General features: G+C 30.8%; 1 protein-coding gene and 1 non-coding gene across 2 annotated transcripts; both read right to left on the reverse strand.

The window, feature by feature from the left end:
- Nucleotides 1-285: 285 nt before the first annotated feature.
- Nucleotides 286-9551, reverse strand: LOC115874815 (farnesol dehydrogenase-like). Its single transcript, XM_030890114.1, has 6 exons — nucleotides 9386-9551; nucleotides 6248-6455; nucleotides 2858-2989; nucleotides 1822-1943; nucleotides 1504-1656; nucleotides 286-395 (listed from the first exon to the last, which is right to left on the reverse strand). The coding sequence occupies exons 1-6, from the start codon at nucleotides 9491-9493 to the stop codon at nucleotides 354-356; spliced, it is 765 nt and encodes a 254-aa protein (XP_030745974.1). The 5' UTR covers nucleotides 9494-9551; the 3' UTR covers nucleotides 286-353.
- A 240-nt stretch (nucleotides 9552-9791) lies between these two features.
- Nucleotides 9792-9865, reverse strand: Trnai-aau. The gene has a single exon. It is a non-coding gene; the product is annotated as a tRNA-Ile (tRNA).
- Between the last annotated feature and the right edge of the window lie 8989 nt (nucleotides 9866-18854).

The following is an 18854-nucleotide window of genomic DNA, read 5'->3' on the forward strand; positions in this document are numbered from 1 at the left end:
CTTAATTTTACCTAACTCCAACAAAAAAACACTGTTTTGTGGCAGTGGCGTCGTACATACAGAGGTGGTGGTCGTTACTCCTCCCAGGAAGTAAAATTTATAAAAAAGATAAAATTATCTAGCCAATAATGCCAGTGCAAGTTTATTTTTTCACAATCTAATATCCTTTCAGAGTAAATTTAATCTATATAGTACAATCTTAGTACAAACAATAGTACTTCACTTAAATATTGCAACTACCCCTCCTTGTTTTGGGGTCAACAGAACAACAAAATAAAAGCATTATTATTTTATAAAAGCTTTATTATAAACTACGGTTAGAAATAGACAATTTGTATGTTCCTTAAATAGTTTTACCAAGCTTCGTTGACAGGCTTTATAACCAGTTCGTGAATCTGCAAAACAAACATTTTATAAAAATTATTAAGAAAGAAACATTAGCAAGAAAAAAAGTTTTCTGCGTTAACTTACAGTACCTAGCTAATAATTTATAAGTAAGTATGGCATAAGTATCAGAAGTTATGCTGTATATTATAAATTACATAGCTATGGGTACATATTAACTTGCTTCTCATTTTTACATTGACGATTACAATATTGTAACATCTTAAAAATCCATTTCACTATTCCGAAAAAGTAGCAAAATAAGCGTTCGGCATTTAACGTTTTATGTAAAACTGGCTAGGTATTTTTACGCAAATGAAGAAGGAAATTAAAGATAAAGTATTATACTATATCCGTATTGTAGTGTACTATATAGTGTAAGTATACTATATCCGCACATTTTTAGACAACTTCCTTATTTTTAAGATTTTGAAGGCCCAAACATCGACACAATATTCCTTATATTTGAACTAAATTTTCTAGAAAATAAAGACATAATTTAAAATTCCGTTACAATACGGGAATAGATTGAAGTTTTGTGATTACAGTGATATATAATTTATATGGTTTTGTGACAAATTGCTCGCTGTTTTATGGCAAATGCTGAAGATCTGCAAACCGTGATCAAGCCTTAATCAAAACACGTGTGTTTAGAATTTTAGGTGTGGTATAACACGACAGGATCGGGCTAAGTCTTAGACAGATTTCTGATAAATACAGTACGTCTGTCCGTTCTGTAGCTATGGGGTATCAGTGAGAGGGGAAACGATATCCTCTCGAAGTTTTTCGTAAAAAATTAGACGACGCGTCCCATCAATAAAAATTCGACAAATTTGCAAGTGGCCAATAAAATGAGTGGGCGGAGCGATTTGCGGTGACGTACTCGTCAAGTCGACGTATAAAATATATTGCTGTTTATTTAAATGTTTTTTGTCCGCATTCCTTTCATAGACACAGATCCAGCAGATGTACTGTAATATATATTTCCTTCGGCCACACACTCGCTTTACCCGAACTTGAAAGCGACCCGAACAGTACAGCGTAATAGACTCTTAAAATATTAAGTGTAATTATTTATTTCATTTCATAATTTAAGAGATTAGCTAGAAGTGAACTAACCTGTACGTGAGGAGGTGTAGATAAAATATATATAACAGCGTCAGCTATATCTTCAGGTCGTAAGTTGGTAGGATTAGCTATAGCCTTAGCTAAAAAGGAATCACTAGGCAATACATCTGCTATCTCGCTATTTACTAACCCCGGACTGATATCCTAAATAAAGAAAAAATCTTATATTAATAATCCACCCACTTTCCCCTAAAATGCTATATCAAAGTTATACTTAATAAATGAAACTATTAAGATAGCTTGCTACTACAGAATATACGAGTATAAACAAGGCTACTACTTTTTTTATAACCATCCACTTATACTCACGCTTATTTTAATTTTAGACTTGATCAGGTTGAGCTCCCTTCTCAAAGTCTCCACCAATGCAGTAACTGCGTGTTTTGAGGCAGGATATACGTTTGAATTAGGATGAAATGGTATCATAAAACCTATAATTTATAAAAATTATACTAATATTTGCCTTAAATTAGTTTTTTAGTCGTCACTTCAGTAAAATTATCCTATTCAAATACACATTAATGCAGCAAGTCAATACTACTAGTACTCTTACATTTTTACATTTACTTTAAAAGTTAAATTCCTCGTTAAAACAAATACCGGGTGCGTCTCAAAAGTGGCTCACCTTATAACTTTTTTATGTCTATTTGGTTCACCCCTATATTATTGGTTCACCCCTATATTATTGGTTCACCCCTATAACTTTTTTATGTTTATTTGAAATTGTAATATGCTGTTCATAACGACAATTTTACTCAAAATTCCAAGTGTGTGGTACCAAATTATTCGTAAAAAAATACTTTTTCTAAATATGCTAATGACACTTGTTCCATTTGAAAAAAAATTTGAGATATGATTAAAAATACGATTTGGGCATCTTTTAACCGGTCAGGACAAAACATGAAAAACATTACACGATCAAAACAATTTTTTCAATGTTCCTAGATTAAAAATTAGTGTTATTAACACAACCATGGCACTCTAGTTTGAAATTTAAAATACGCTTTGTTTAGCGAAAATGTCAAAAGTTGACATATGATATGTCATTCTATTCAGAGTTTCATTTTCTATCGAATAATGCAGAAAACCGAGGTAACCGCCATTCAATCAATCAAAGTCAATTCTTCTAAAACAGGAAGTGACAAAAACCAGTTGAATACGTCAATCAATCATAATTTATGTCATATACTAACACACCAAATCTCGTTTTCTTATCTGAAAAAAAAATTATAGGGGCGAGCAACTTTCGAGATGCACCTGGTATATTCCTAGTTATAAAGCACATTCCCTTAATTAAGTTAAATTTTTTATAAGTATTTAGAAAGGTAGTATTTTCTGTGGGTACCTGCAATACTGTTAATATGGATTATGTGTCCATCAATTTTGCCCTCTCTCATATGATTTATTGCCTCCTTTGTGGCGATACATAAACCTAAAACGTTGGTGTCCAAAATGTCTTTCCATATTGCAGCATCACCTAAAAAATACCAAAAAAAAACTGAGTTAATACTTAAATAAATTTAACTTTCTTGACTTTCGGGCGAAGGAATTTTTTTAAGTTTTCTAAACAATAAGATAAAAAATAATAAATAATAAAATAAATGTATTGTATCCTTTTTTATATTTATATATTATTAGTTATAGTATTACTGTGTTATCCGTGTTGATAGTATACAATATAATAAAAAATAAAGAAAAAAAATTAGCGAAATGATAGTAAACTAGCAATAAAATGTAAAGCTTCATTCAGAACCTCGCAATTAGTGGAATAAATTAGTCTTTTCATTCACACTTTATACTTTTTAGTTTACGATCATTCACAATGTCTAAAAAACACAATTAAAATTAATAGAATATCCTATCAAAAAGGGGTTAAATAACAATAATTCGCGTAGAGCTGAAAATTGGTACAGGTCTTAAATACACTATTATAAATGACTAGTGTGTACCCGCGACTTCGTTCGCGTCGGATTAATCATTTGTAATGGTGATGATCAAGCAAAGCAAGAATTTCCATTAACATACAAACTAAGATAAAATTTTCTAACATTTATGTCAGCATGAGAAAAAACAATATGGCGATATTATTATATAACTTGGTATAATATTTGAGGGGTAGTTTCATCTCGTTGGAATTTGACTTTCGAAAAATCCGTTTGCCAAAAATAAGCTTTTTACGTCAAGCAGTTTAAGCAGAATCGTGATTAATCAATTACCCAACTTTTTGGAACACCCTGTATGATTTTTTAAAAAATTTCAAAATATGTAAAAAAACAAAATCAATTATGCGTGTCCAAGTGTTTTCCCGAAAGGCTCGCCGTATTTAAAAAACAAATATTGTAATATTTGTGGGTCGTTTTCACCCGCTTGGAATTTGAAATTCGAAAACCCCCTCTTTATCGAACCTCTACACCCCACAGTCAATCCGTTTGCCAAAAATCAGCTTTAAACGTCAAGCAGTTTAAGTAGAATCGTGATTACTCAATGGTTATATTTTATCACCTGTATAAAAGGGGAAACACCCTGTATAAATTTTTAAAAAACCTTAAAATATGTAAAACAACAAAATAAAATATACATGTTTAAGAGTTTTTCCGAAAAACTCACCGGTTTTTAAGTAAAAAATATTCTAATATTTGAGGGGTGGTTTCACCCCCTTAGAATTCGAGTTTCGGAAAATCCCTTCTTATGGAACCTCTACACCCTAAAGTCAATCCGTTTTCCAAAAATCAGCTTTTTACGTCAAGCGCTTTAAGCAGGATCGTGATTAATCAATGACCAATTAATCAATTTTTCGAAACACCCTGTATACATTTTTAAAAAATCTTAAAATATGTAAAAAAGAAAATAAAATATACGTGTTCAAGCGTTTTTTCGGAAACTTGACCGTTTTTTAAATAAAAATATTCTAATATTTGAGGGGCGGTTTCACCCCCCTTAGAATTCGAGTTTCGAAAAATCCCTTGTTATCGAACCTCTACACCCAAAGTCAATCCGTTTTCCAAAAATCAGCTTTTTACGTCAAGCGCTTTAAGCAGGATCGTGATTAATCAATGACCAGATTTTTCGAAACACCCTGTATACATTTTTAAAAAAATCTTAAAATATGTAAAAAAGAAAATAAAATATACGTGTTTAAGCGTTTTTCGGAAACTTGACCGTTTTTAAATAAAAATATTCTAATATTTGAGGGCGGTTTCACCCCCTTAGAATTCGAGTTTCGAAAAATCCCTTCTTATCGAACCTCTACACCCTAAAGTCAATCCGTTTTCCAAAAATCAGCTTTTTACGTCAAACGCTTTAAGTAGGATCGTGATTAATCAATGACCAGATTTTTCGAAACACCCTGTATACATTTTTAAAAATCTTAAAATATGTAAAAAAGAAAATAAAATATACGTGTTTAAGCGTTTTTTCGGAAACTTGACCGTTTTTAAATAAAAAATATTCTAATATTTGAGGGGCGGTTTCACCCCCTTAGAATTCGAGTTTCGAAAAATCCCTTCTTATCGAACCTCTACACCCTAAAGTCAATCGTTTTTCAAAATCAGCTTTTTACGTCAAGCGCTTTAAGCAGGATCGTGATTAATCAATGACCAGATTTTTCGAAACACCCTGTATACATTTTTAAAAAATCTGAAAATATGTAAAAAAGAAAATAAAATATACGTGTTTCAGCGTTTTTCGGAAACTTGACCGTTTTTAAATAAAAATATTGTAATATTCCACCCCCCTTTTTACCCCCTTAGGGGATGAATTTTTAAAAATCCTTTCTTATCTTACGTAAACATCATAAAAGGAACCCCTGTGCAAAATTTCAGCTTTCTAGGGTCAAGGGTTTGGTCTGGGCGTTGATGAGTCAGTATCAGTCAGAACAGTCAGATTTATATATATAGATATCTGAAAAATCCCCACCCCTCCCACGTCTTCTAAAAAAGTTATTCAAGGTCAAAAGTCAAAAATATGTTTTTTTGCTTTTTTCTCCTCCAAAAAGTACCTTAAACAAATTTAATGTTGTAGACCATTAAATTTTCTGCAATAATGGTTCTTCACAGGTGGTGCGGAAATGTGTGCATCAGAGGTGTGCATATTATGAAAAATAACGAATTTTTCAACTTTTGAAAAAGTTTTTGTTTGTAAGATAAAAGTATAAGAACCATTATTGTAGAAAATTTAATGGTCTACAACCTTTGTCTACAACATTTGTTTAAGGTACTTTTGCGATAGCGCTTACCGTTTAGGAGAAAAAAAGCAAAAAACATGTTTTTGATTTTTGACCTTGAATAACTTTTTTAGCAGACGTGGAAGGGGTGGGGATTTTTCAGATATCATTTATAATAGTGTATTTAAGACCTGTGCCAATTTTCAGCGAATATTATGCGAATTATTGTTAATTGAAATGTCTATTTTGACTGGGGTATGTATGTTGTATACATAGAGAAAGTCTAATATTTAGATTATAAAACAATAAACCTTTGATTTCTAACCATAATTTCTCTTGTCTGATGATAATCAATGGCCAAAATGACATTAATTTACAAATTTTGAAGTATAATTAGCGGAAAAGTTAAAAGTTTGATAACTTTTTCTACAAATTGAAAATTACTACCACTAATTTTGACAATCTGAATGCTAATATCAGAGGAACAAACTTTATACGTTAATTGAAACCACTAATTTATTCCACTAATTGCGAATTCCACTGAAACTTATCGTTTGATAAGCAATTATTTACCATTTATTAAAGTTGTAGCGCCTACTATGCCAGCGTTATTAATAAGTACCGACACTGGGCCTAGATTTTTCTTTATCCAGTCGAAAGCGTTTAGAATGTCAGACTCCTTCCTGATGTCACATTGAACCGGATGGAAAGACCCTTTTTTACTCTTCCAGCGATTTTTATGCTCTTCCATTAATGCCTTACGACGAGCCAATCCAACCACCTAAAAAATACAACAGATTCTGTTACAGATATAGTCTATAAAATGAATAACTTTGAATTTTGACCGTTATTTTTTACCAACATGGTAAATATAAAATCACTCTATCAAAAAAGTTACTGATATTCTTTAAATTGAGTGCCTGAACGAATCAGATAGGTAACTCTTTTTACTTTCGTGAAATAGAAAAGGAAAATAATAAAACAAGTGACAGTTCTTCCTCTTCTCGCAAAATTAACACGAAATGTCATAACTGTCAAAAGTAAAATGTCATCAGCTTTTGCCATTTCTAAATATCAGACCAATGCCGTCTCTAATAGAACAGCCACGGAGCGAAATTTATGACGTCACGCTAGTTAGATACTACGGATTAATAAATATGTTGTAGAATACATGGAAAACATAATTATTCCTCGTATTTTTGGTTTGTATTTTAAAAATGATATAGTTTACATGAAATATACTTAATATACAGTTAATAGATACAATATATATAGCTATTTATAGTAATAAATAACGTTGGAAAATAAACTATGAACTATACAAGTGCGTAAATGTTTTAAAATATACAAATAATGAATAGGTACATAAGATAATGGGTAAAATTTAAAATATATTTTGAATTTTGGGGTTTGAAAATTGATCTAATTTAACAAAAAAACATTCAATATCTACTAATAGTGATGTAAAATATTATTATTTGCATTTACAAAATGTATATGTATATTTTGCAAGTATCAATATTCGAAAAATTATATTTGCAAATAATACAATATCATAGAAAAAAAGGCGTCAGCGATGGCTATGCAATAAAAATCGCTGTCATTTTATATGTAAAATTATTCTAACATTTTTGATTTTCTTGGGATTTAGGTTCGGGAAAAACGCTGATTAAGTTTTCAATTGGTTTTTCATTATTTTTATTTGGTTCAAAAAAAAAACGTTGCGGCTAACATTATAGCCTTCATCAGTGTTGTGTCATATAAAAAAATAGTGTCGAATATAATCCAAAAAATTACATATAAAATATTTACACCACACACCACATAATGTTTACTGCAATTAATAAACGAATATAAACTTGTCAAAAGATGACCATATATTTTTTAATATTATTATTCTTAACACTAAAACTATCTACATTGACTATGGAGTACGATTTCAGCCATCATAGTCAATGTAGATAGTTTTAGTGTTACGAATAATAATTTGAAAAAAATATGTGGTCATCTTTTGGTAAGTTTATATTAATTTATTAATTACAGTAAACATTATGTGGTGTTAGGTTAGGTTAGAATTATGTATATTTCTATTTAAACTATATCATTTTTAAAATACAAACCAAAAATATGAGGAATAATTATGTTTTCCATGTATTCCACAACATATTTATTAATCCGTAGTATCTAACTAGCGTGATGTCATAAATCTCGCTCCGAGGCTGTTCTATTAGAGACGGCATTGCGTCAGCATGGCCGCAAGTTGCTAACCTAATAAAATTAACACTAGAAAAGCCCGCGGGAACTGTCAAATTCAAAGTTATTCGTTTCATAGACTATATCCATTAAATCGAGAGGGAATATAAAGTTCCAGCGAGTCAGAGAAGATTTTGACAGATGATTCAAAAAACATTCGTCTGTATGCCGTTTTCTAGCCTGGCTTAGGTACACTATTTTTTGACACCCTGTATATCTTTACTCATTGATGGAATTTTTTGAAAGTAACAATTGTTTCTGATTACAAGATAAATATTTAATTTACTGTATAAAATGCATATAATATACCAATAAAGATTTAATTTACCTTTATAAAACAATAAACAAAACAAAACCAGATATGGAGAGTAAACACTTGAATGTTTCAGAAAGTATAAACATTTCTTGAACCATAATTTTTTATAGAAAGAAAAGGTTGTCAAATAGAGAATATTTATAAATTATTTTTTAATGTGCAATATAAAACCATACATAATTAGTTTCAGTCAATAGAAGTAGTTAGAAAATCCAACTGAAAAAGAGTGTTAAAAGCAAGGTTTCAAAATTATTTTGATTTATATTTACGGCTCTTTATAAATTTTAAGTAAGAGATGTGTAATAAGTCAAAATCAATTTTTTGAAAGGATATACAGGGCGAGTCTTAAATAAGTGCAAATATTTTTAGCGGTAGTATATTTTAACCCCAGAAACACGATCATTACTCCAGTAACACGATTTTTCGCAAAAATTATTTTTAAAAATTCGGATTTTTTTAAAAAAAAATTTGGATTTGTTTTAGGTTTTAGTTAAAACCATAATTTCTCGATAATTCGGCAACATAGGTATTAGATTAAATTTACCAGACAGAAAAACCCGAAAAGATCCAGTGGTTCTCAAAATTTAAGCAAAAAATTTTTTTTTTGGAAATTTTTAAAGTAAAATAACTCAGTTATTTTGGAGTTATTTGAAAAACGCTAAAAAGAAAATGTTTCTTTTATCGAAATCTACCAGCCCTGAGAATATTTGCACTTATTCAAGACTCGCCCTGTATAATACCCAGAAAATCGACAATTGCAAACTTTCATATGAAATACGAGTAGCTCTAAAACTGTTAATAACATAGTTTAAGGAGTGCAATTGTAAGGCTCATAAGCTCTATGCATAAAGAGATAAACAATCATTTAAATCAATGCATGAACGATTCGAGGTGTAACGCGAAAAAGCCAGTCAATTATAATTTTGGTAGTTTCACTTCTTTTAACTCCACTTTAACTCCTCTTGTGAAAAATCTTGAACTTAAGCAATGTTGCTATAACCTTGCTATAAGATGTTTCGGAAATGTGGCTGTAATAAAATTTTGCTTGTTGGGAATTGGGAAACTTAAAAAAAGTCTATTCAATATCTTTTAAACTTTTGGCAATTTTTTTAACAAATTATTTTTATTCAAATTCGACTTACTTGCACTCCATGTTCCACTAACTTTTCCGCAATTGAAACACCAATTCCAGCACTAGCTCCAGTTACAATAGCCACTTTACCAACCCATTTCTCCATCGACAGAGTCATTTTCTACAATTTGATTTCTATTTTTTTTTCTTGCTTTATATAACATATCACACTGACTGAATCTAATTGCCTTAATTTATTGTTTTATATACTAATTGTTGTGTTTAACCAATTTTTACCTCGTCTTGATATGACACATTTGCTTTTTTTGTCTCCAGTGACTGATAAAATTAACAATATTTTAATTGATACCTATATTAAATATAAAAAAAGTATTAAGCTTATGCAACTGTATTTAATTTCTATTGATTTTTTATAGTGTATAAAGAACTAAAAAATTTAAAAATAAAAAAGTTTTTGGCCCATGAGGGGATCGAACCCGCGACCTTCGCGTTATTAGCACGACGCTCTAACCAACTGAGCTAATGGGCCAGATGACTGATATATTGTTTCACTGCTATACTAACATCGTGGACAGGAAAGTTTAAAAAGATTGAAAATGATTTTAGAAATTTATTTTGAAATGTATTTTGAACAGCAATTTTTTTTATTTAATTTTTATATAGTACATTTTTAAAATACTCTTACCATATTTGGATTTCAGAAAAGGTAGAGATACAGTAGGTAGGTACTTAATTCGTCCTCTTTATCAAATATTTAAACAGTTTTTGTATCATTTTTTAATGAAATAAGCTAATTATGTATATCGACAATAATATTAGTAATATGTGCTCTTTGAAAATGTTACATCTTTAAAAGTAATCTGAAATGTCAATATTCCATGGGGATATTGAAAAATGAGGTCTAAATTAAAAGAAAATGCATATATTTTACGGAAACTTGAAGAGATACGCGAAAAATGGTTTAATACAATTTGATAGAGAATTAAATTGTGCATCTGATTCTTGTAAAATATACAGGGTGTTCTATTTAAATTAAACAAGTTATTGTCGTTTAGAGTTAGTAATTATATAAAGTAAAATTTTAGACACTCCGTATATAAGGTAGTATGTAGTATAACTTTTATTATATTGCAACACAAAATTTTGTAAATAGAAAAATTTCAGCACCTACAATATTTGGTTTTACAGCGTCCAATTGGCTTGGAAATGAATATCGATGACATTCCCCATATAATTTTACATAGACAAAAATAATCTTCATTTCTTCACTGACACCGTTTTTTTTTTCGATCATATTGTATTGTTTAAGCGTATAATTTTTTCATTTAGATTCAGAATTAAAAAATAAACATTTTTTGTATTTAAAGTGTTCCCAATTATTTAATAGTTTCGTAGATATAGTCTGTCCAATGGCAGAATCACCAAGCCTTTCCAGAGCTGAGAGCTCACAGAAAACTTAAGTCTTTTTTTGATTTTAAGTCATTTTTTCAAAGCTGACTTAAGACTTAAAATTTAAGTAATTTTCAGAATAATTTGTGATGTAGGATAATTTGTGTGTTTTTTTCAGGATAATTTGTGTTGTTGGCAAATCTCTTTTAAAGAATGATTTACATATACATACATACATACAGCCGTTACTCGCTGACGAGTATTCGACACACATAAAGAAAATGGTCACGCAAGGCGTTTTCTTTCATGAGCTTTTCTGTGACTGAAAAGCCCGATACGTGATGTTATCTGCCTACCGCACTCCGGACATTCAAAAATCTCATTGCTTTGTTGCCTCTCTACTTTTTGGTTGCCGCTGTTAACTGAGTTTACAACCCTTCTCCATTGAGTTCTATTGTGAGCTGCTTTTTCCCACTCATTCTGCATGTTAATTCCCTTTAAATTTTCGTGGAAAATGTCCTTGTATCTTTCAGTTGTCCACCCGGCCTCCTCTTTACCGTCCACAAGCTCACCGTAAAGCAGAGATTTTGGTATGCGGTTTTCTTGCATTCTGCATACGTGACCAGCCCATCTTAAGCGGGATTTTGTGACCATGACTTCAATACTCTCGCAGTTAGATTTTTCAAGGACCGATACGTTTGAGACATGATGGAACCACCGGACTCTTAAGAGTTGTCTAAGGTGTCTCTGTTGCAACTTGTTCAATGCGTTCATGTGTCGGCGGTAAGGCACCCAGGTTTCGCTCCCATATATCATGGTGGGGATTATAATTGCTCGGTATACTGCAAGTTTTGTTTTTGTACTCAAGTCAAGAATGATTTAAGTCTTTTTGGAAAAGACTTAAGTCATTAAAAAGATTTAAGTCTTATTATAAAAGACTTAAGTCAGATTTTTAATTATTTTTGTGATACATTTTTAACAGCAACATTTCTTATTAGATCTCAAACGCACTGACGACCAGGTCGCAGCCACCAGCATTCGATGTAGGGTGTATTCCGTTGCTTACCTTGGTTATGGTTTTATGTTCCATTTCTATTGGTTTCCTGAAAGTTCTCTTACTACGGAACGCGATTCCAGAAAAATTTGGTTATAACTGTCACCAAGTTTAGATTAGAAAGTGCCCATAAGTACAATGCTGTGGGACAATGTAAACACTATTTGGCGCTATTCTTGCAACGGTCGCGACCCAAAGCTTTTGCAACCTTCGGAGCGGTTCGGCTTTTTCCGCCAAATATTGTTTATTCAAATTTATTATTATTTTCTTTTAATTCTATAAATAAAATACAGTGTGTTGCATACAAGACTTTATTTTATATAAGGAAATGTACGAAATACTTGTACGAAACATTGGAAACCGACGTTATGCCTTATGCCTCGATCCACGATGGTTTTTGCAGTTCACAGCTCACAGCACAGCTTTTTAAGTTTTTAATGCCACTTTTTCACAATTATCACGGGTTGGAGTAAATAAAACTTGAATTAAACTCACAAGATAGCAATAATTACTTTGAAAATGGATGTTTATAAACACTTTTCGGAATTTCTTCAATAAGAGCGGTTTAGATTTTGAAAGGTTTTATCATTTTTGAAGATTCTGACTTTGACAATAAAAAATTATTTCTGTTTTTGTTTGCGGTTGCTGATAGCAACCGCTATAGCAGCGCCAGATCGCGTATAACGGTCGCGACCCAAAATAATTTCGCAACCTAAAATTCAGTGGCGGGAAAGTGAAGTATCAAAAGCGGTTCTACCGTTTCCACGGAAATCTCAAATAAAATAGTTCCAGCCCTAGCCACTAGGTGGTAGTGCAATTAATTTTTAGGTTGAGAAGTTGCTACTAGCCTTCTACTAGTTATTGCCAGATGGCGTTAAATCAGATTTTTTTTTGTAGTTTCCATAGTTTCCAACGGCCATTGTCATATTATTGTCAAATTCTCAAAAAATATTGTCGTTGTCATAGCGCCAATCAGGGGGGTGACAGTAAACCGGAAAATTGGAAACAGTTGTGGCGCGGTTCTACCCAGACAGAAAGCATGGCCTTCTAGACTGTCCTAGACAAAAATCTGAATATTCTGAATATTTCTATATGATTTCTGTCAATTTCTGCTACGGAACATTTTTATGCACGTCCGCGTCCTATTCTTTTGTCTTTTGTCTGTGTGTCAGCGGCAGCTCCCGAGGCCTCTGGTAAGGTCGGGCGCCATTTTAATTTTTGCCGTTTAGATTTGATTGGAAGTTTGTTTCTGATATTTCGGCTGAAATTTATAAGTACAAAGATGTTTTTTGATATAAAGTTCCTTGTTAACACTTTAATAAAGTATATATGATATTAATTACATGAAGAAAATGATGAAATCGACGTTTCGGCGTGTAGCAGGTATGGGCCATATTATAGGTAAAAATAGGTAATATATTAACTGTTTTTATATTTTTTTAGCTTTAAACCCAAGGATCTTGGGATATTCTTTCAAGGATTTTTCCGTATCTCTACTTTAAAGACTGATCGGTGATTTTGAGCAATTGAAAGCAAGTTATACAAGGTAAATTATGATTATTGAACTATTATTAGCCTACGTTAAATTTCTACAAGATGAACAGAAATGCGTAATTACATATCACATAGGTACCTATTATGTATTTTCATAGCAATAATGCTATAAATCTATGTATGTAGATTATTTTTAAAATACAAATGAGGTATTAGATGTATATGTATCATATTTTTTATTCATTTTATTTTCATTCAAGTCCTGTTTGATTTAATTCACAAAAGTCTTATGTAGGTACCTATATTTATATTTTTTACATATTTTTTTTGATTCCAGGTTTTGTGTGGGTTCCGGTTGCCTTTTTCCTGCTTCCAGTTATTTATCCGTGAAGCTGTGAAAACATTTATTTATCTTCAAGTTTCTGTAAGTCAATGCACTGTTACTTTACTAATTCGCTTTAACACAGCATCTCTGATATTATTTAAATATTTAATATTGATACAGTAGTTTATTGGTTTATAGCTCTTTAATTGTGTTGATTTGCATATTTACATTGTTCTAAATTCCAAATAAATATTTTTGAGTAATTTTGTTGTATTATTTACTACTAGAAAGAGTAAAAAGTATATTAACCCTCATTTAAACCTCCTGAACAGCCCGCCATTAAAAACCGGAAACGGAAATAAATTTCATAAAATTGAAATTGTCATGTCTATGTCATGTCAAATGTCCCAGCCGCCATATCTGAAAATTAGTTACCCAGGCAGCCACGCTGTTTCCATAATTTAACATTGACTTGACACTTCTTCTTGTATTTATTATTTTATGGCGCCAATCATAATATTATCAAAAATAATTATCAAAACCAAATCAAAACCATCAAAACGTTTTTCAAAGTAATTTGTTATATGTGTTTTTTATTTTTTTTTTACTTTGCTAAAATTTTTACGGGCTTTCCAATCTAAACTCTGTCACCAAACTAACCAGCGCGAGAAGGCTGGTTTTTCTGGTTTTGTTTGTCAATCATTAACAATTAAGATCATTTATGTGACAGAAATCAAGCAAATATTGTAAATAAGTTCGAGTGAAATTCTCAATTAATTTCTAAAATTTGTAAATATGGAGGTAGGCAGTAAAGGTAAATAAATTTCATTAACTAGACATAATGACTTTTTATGACCATTTAAACTTATCATGCAGCCATTGTTTCTTAAAGTCAAGAACATTTAAAGAAAACATGAAAAACAAAACAAGTAATCGTGAATGTTTTGTGAGCTATAAAAATACAAATATTGATTAGATTTGTTTAAAGTAAACGCCAAAGAATATACCTAGCTAGAAAAAGAATGGACTCTGCCATACTGAAAAATGGTCCTACAGAAGTGGCGCCATCTACTGAGTAGGGCTTGTTTTAAATGGATCGAAGCGCGGGCTTTTTAAATGAGCGTATTTATTGAATTTTACTCTAAAATAATTAAATTTGATTATTAAATCTTATTTTTTACACAAATTTAACAATACTAATAACAAGTATCGTTGTGATGTGTAAAAAATAAGATTTAACAGTATAATTTATACAATTATTAAATAAAATGAAAGCCAAACATGTGTAAATATTATTTATTATTTAAAGTTTTTATTTATAAGTCAAATATTTAAACATCGTTTATTATAATAAAACAAGACCAACGTAATACGCCCAAAATTTTGTAAATGGAGTAAATATAAATAGGTACTTAAATGATAGCAAAAATAAATGACTTACATTATATTTTTAGGGCCACAAACAAAAGGAATTGTCTAATAAAAACACATATAACAAATTAATTTGAAAAACGTTTTGATAGTTTGACAACGACAATATTTTTTCAGAATTTGACAATAGTATGACAATGGCCGTTGGAAACTATGGAAACTACAAAAAAAATCTGATTGAACGCCATCTGGCAATAATTAATAGCAACTTCTTAACCTAAAAATTAATTGCACTACCAACTAGCGCCCGAGGCTGGAACTATTTTACTTGAAATCTCCGTGAAAACGGTGGAACAGGCGGATGAAACTGCCATTTGAATTTTGGAAACACGGCGGAGTTTCTGCCAGTAGAGGGATAGATGGCGCTGCGTAGAAATTTCATCTAAAGTCCCTAGATATTCATCTAGGGACTTTAATTTCATCATGATTTTATCAAGTCATCCACAGAGTATAGTTTAATTAACAATTCGTTTGATTCTCTGTGGAGTAATTGGAGTAGTTGGAGTAGTTGAAAAATATAAATATTTATATAAAATGTTGATAATTTTACAGCGATGTGCTTTGTTACCCTATGAATAAACATTGATATGAAGTTGCTTTCGCCAGAAACAATTATAATTAAATAATTTAATAAAAATTTAATTTCTAAGTGACCCGGATCAGTTAGATCAGTAAAATAAATTGAAAAATAAACGTCATTCCATATCTGGCAATGTCTGTCAGTTTCTGTGAAGTGGAAGTGAATTGTGATTTGTTTTTATGGGAATATTTACGGATTTTTGCGAATTTAGAGTATTTTGGACGATAGGATTGTGAAATTTAAAAGCCAAGTAGTTTCATATATAAGATTAATTAATCCCTGTGATAATTTTTATGAAATTTCTCATAATCAAAACAAATTCTTTCAACAAAATGGCTGTCTCAGAAATTTGGAAGATCATTAATTTTAAAGTTTTATTTAAGTGTATTTATATCGAATCAAGAATTTGTATAACATATTAAAAGCTTAATTTTAAAGGTTGTGCAGTAATTTATGTAAGTGTACGCTTTTAGATAAATATTAAATATACAAATTTGCAAAGACAAACAAGTAATTTTAAAAAGATCATTTATTTATTTAAACGAGTATAATCATTAATCATTAGGTTGAAAATATATTTGTATTTACTTATTTATATATTTTCTATACCCTTGTATTATTTATAAGCCCTATATGTCCTGTTTTATTTGAAAAAAAAATGCTTCGAGTCATCGAGAATAGATTTAATAACAATTTTGTCCCTTGGCTTTGTGTATTATATAATGTGAATTGTAAGATGTTTCTATTTGAATAGGTCATTAAAGTTGAGATTAAAGTTATACCAAATTATATTCACGGTAACTATATGTCTTTTATATAATGAATTATTTATTTATAATTTATAACCTTTTTTATAATTACTTAAACTGATTGTATAAATTCTGATAACTTTTATATATACTTGTATAGTGTTGAATGTGTTATTATGTAATTTTAACAATGTTATAATAAAATAATAAAGTTACAGATTTTTCGTGTTTTATTCTAATTTCAGGGATAATTTCAACCTAGATTATTAATTTATTTGTATCAAAATACATTATTTTTATTTTGTAAAATGTTTTGTTACAAATAAGTTCATAATCTAGATTGAAATTACCAAATATAAGTAAAAAACTTATGAACTGGCAGTAAAGGTCCATTTAAAAATATGGCGCGAACTTTTAGTTCTGCCAGTAGCCCGCGCTTGGATCGCGTCGAGCGCGTGTTTCCAGGCTTTAACATAGGAGTTTTCATTTCTTTCAGTTAGTTATTCTATGCGGTGGAACTTTGCTATTTCGCTATCCGGCCCCTGGTAAACGCCACGAATGTTTGGGAGCAAATACGTTTAAAATAAAGTATACGGAGGGTACCGCTTAAATTCCTGTCCCGATATTGAAGGATGGCTATAGAATTTCAATGCATTTCCTACATAAGTCTATCCTTGGTTTGTAGGAGGTTTGACTAAACAAGGATGAACCTATGTCTTGAACATTCGACTCGATTTTCTGTCCTCCTTCAATACTGGGACGTAAATCCTCTTATTGCTCTTATGGGGAGGCCGTCGTATATTTTATTTAAACGTATTTGTTTGGGAGTGATTAAATGCTTGATGAGGTTAGAATCGACACGCGCGCTATCATTTTTACATTAAAAAAGTAAATTTTTACCGCAGACGTAGGTTTTTACAGGCCCGGTCTAATCATCTACCTGCGCTCCACCTACTTATTCTAAAATGTTAGCGTGATTGACAAAGACGATACTATATCGCGTTTCTCTGATTGATTCGTTTTTGTGCGTCAATCCATTGGTGTGCTTGCAGTGCGACCAATGGGGCATTTCATTTTATATTTATAGCCAAATATATGTTTTGACAAGACTTTGACAGTTAAAACAACAAATTACAACAGATTATATATCATCAGGATCAGTTTTAATATTGGACCTGCAAATCGTCACTTGAGCTGTCTAACGAGTTTAACAGTTTATTAATAAATCACTTTTCAATATTAAAATCCATTGAATAGAAGAGCAAACGTAAAAGCAGAGAGTAGATACACTCAAAATGCATAAAAGATAAATTTTATAATAGAGGTATTGAAATTTAGAAAACGTCAACATTTGACGTTTCCAGTATTTTACCCCTAGACTAAACAGTTCCGTATCAAACCGATGTTAATTAAAGTCTTAAAAACGACATATTACATTAATTTTTAAGTCTTTACAAAAATAACTTGACTTGAAAGAAAATGATTTTAGCCAAAGACTTATGATATAAATAATTTAAACTTTATGTTAAAATTAACTTAAAAATTTATTTAAATCATTTTGATTTTAGAAATGGCTTAAGTCTATTCAAACTGATTTGTTACAGCTCTGAAGCCACTTAATAATTTCCCGTCTTCTATTTAATCCAAGACATTGTTACAGAACTATATATGTAACTTCAAAAATTATATTAATCTTTGATAATATATCTGAAAAACCAACGATACAAATAAAAATTTTACACAACATTTTGAGAATAATCTTTTAAAAGACGCTGGCTCCTGTCCAAATTCCACCTCGACAAAAATATTTAGGTTGTGACTCAAAAGAACTCAAAATTCGAAAACAAACCCAATGAATAATATTAAGCTTGTATTTGGATGGAAATGCTTGTGGCGTATTTAATGCCTAAAATTAAAGTGTTTATTTTTCGTTCTGGAATGGAACAGTGAGCAAGATGCTGACTGGATTTAATATTTATAGTCGGCGAACATTAAATGCTTGTCATTTGGCTAGTTAATAATCGTAATGTTGTATGTGCGACGTGTTTATATTATATTCTAATAAAAAATAGTCATAAATATGAATAATTAAAACTAACATGAAACATGATACCCCACAAAATGTTCGCCAAAATACCCGCATTACTTTGCCAAAAGCGGCACAAGACTAGTAAAACATGTAATTTTTGCTTCTCCAAAAACTAAAGGTCAAGTAGTACCTACCTATACATCATAGGCTGTATTTCTGTTTCTTATCATGGTTATCCCAACTGGCAAAGGAGTACGACAGGGATACGCGATACTCCCAAAGCTGTTTACAGCAACACTAGAAGAAATCTTCCGTCAGTTGGTCTGGACCAACAAAGGATTGAAAATAGATGGGGAATATCTTAACCATCTAAGATTCGCTGATGACATAGTCCTAATTACCATTAGTTCTGAAGAACTACAAACACAAATTAATGAATAAAATCCAGCCAGCAATAAAGTGGGTTT

The sequence above is a fragment of the Sitophilus oryzae genome, unplaced genomic scaffold (genome assembly GCF_002938485.1).
Source record: "Sitophilus oryzae breed Bouriz unplaced genomic scaffold, Soryzae_2.0 scaffold_1297_pilon_pilon, whole genome shotgun sequence".
NCBI classification, from domain to species: Eukaryota; Metazoa; Arthropoda; class Insecta; order Coleoptera; family Curculionidae; genus Sitophilus; species Sitophilus oryzae.

Coding starts and splice junctions, on each gene's coding strand:
- LOC115874815 (XM_030890114.1), bottom strand. CDS start 9,493: ATGACTCTGTCGATGGAGAAATGGGTTGGTAAAGTGGCTATTGTAACT. Junction 1,944..2,857: donor CCATATTAACAGTATTGCAG/GTACCCACAGAA, acceptor TATAAATTATAG/GTTTTATGATACCATTTCAT. Junction 396..1,503: donor CTACACCTCCTCACGTACAG/GTTAGTTCACTT, acceptor TTTGTTTTGCAG/ATTCACGAACTGGTTATAAA.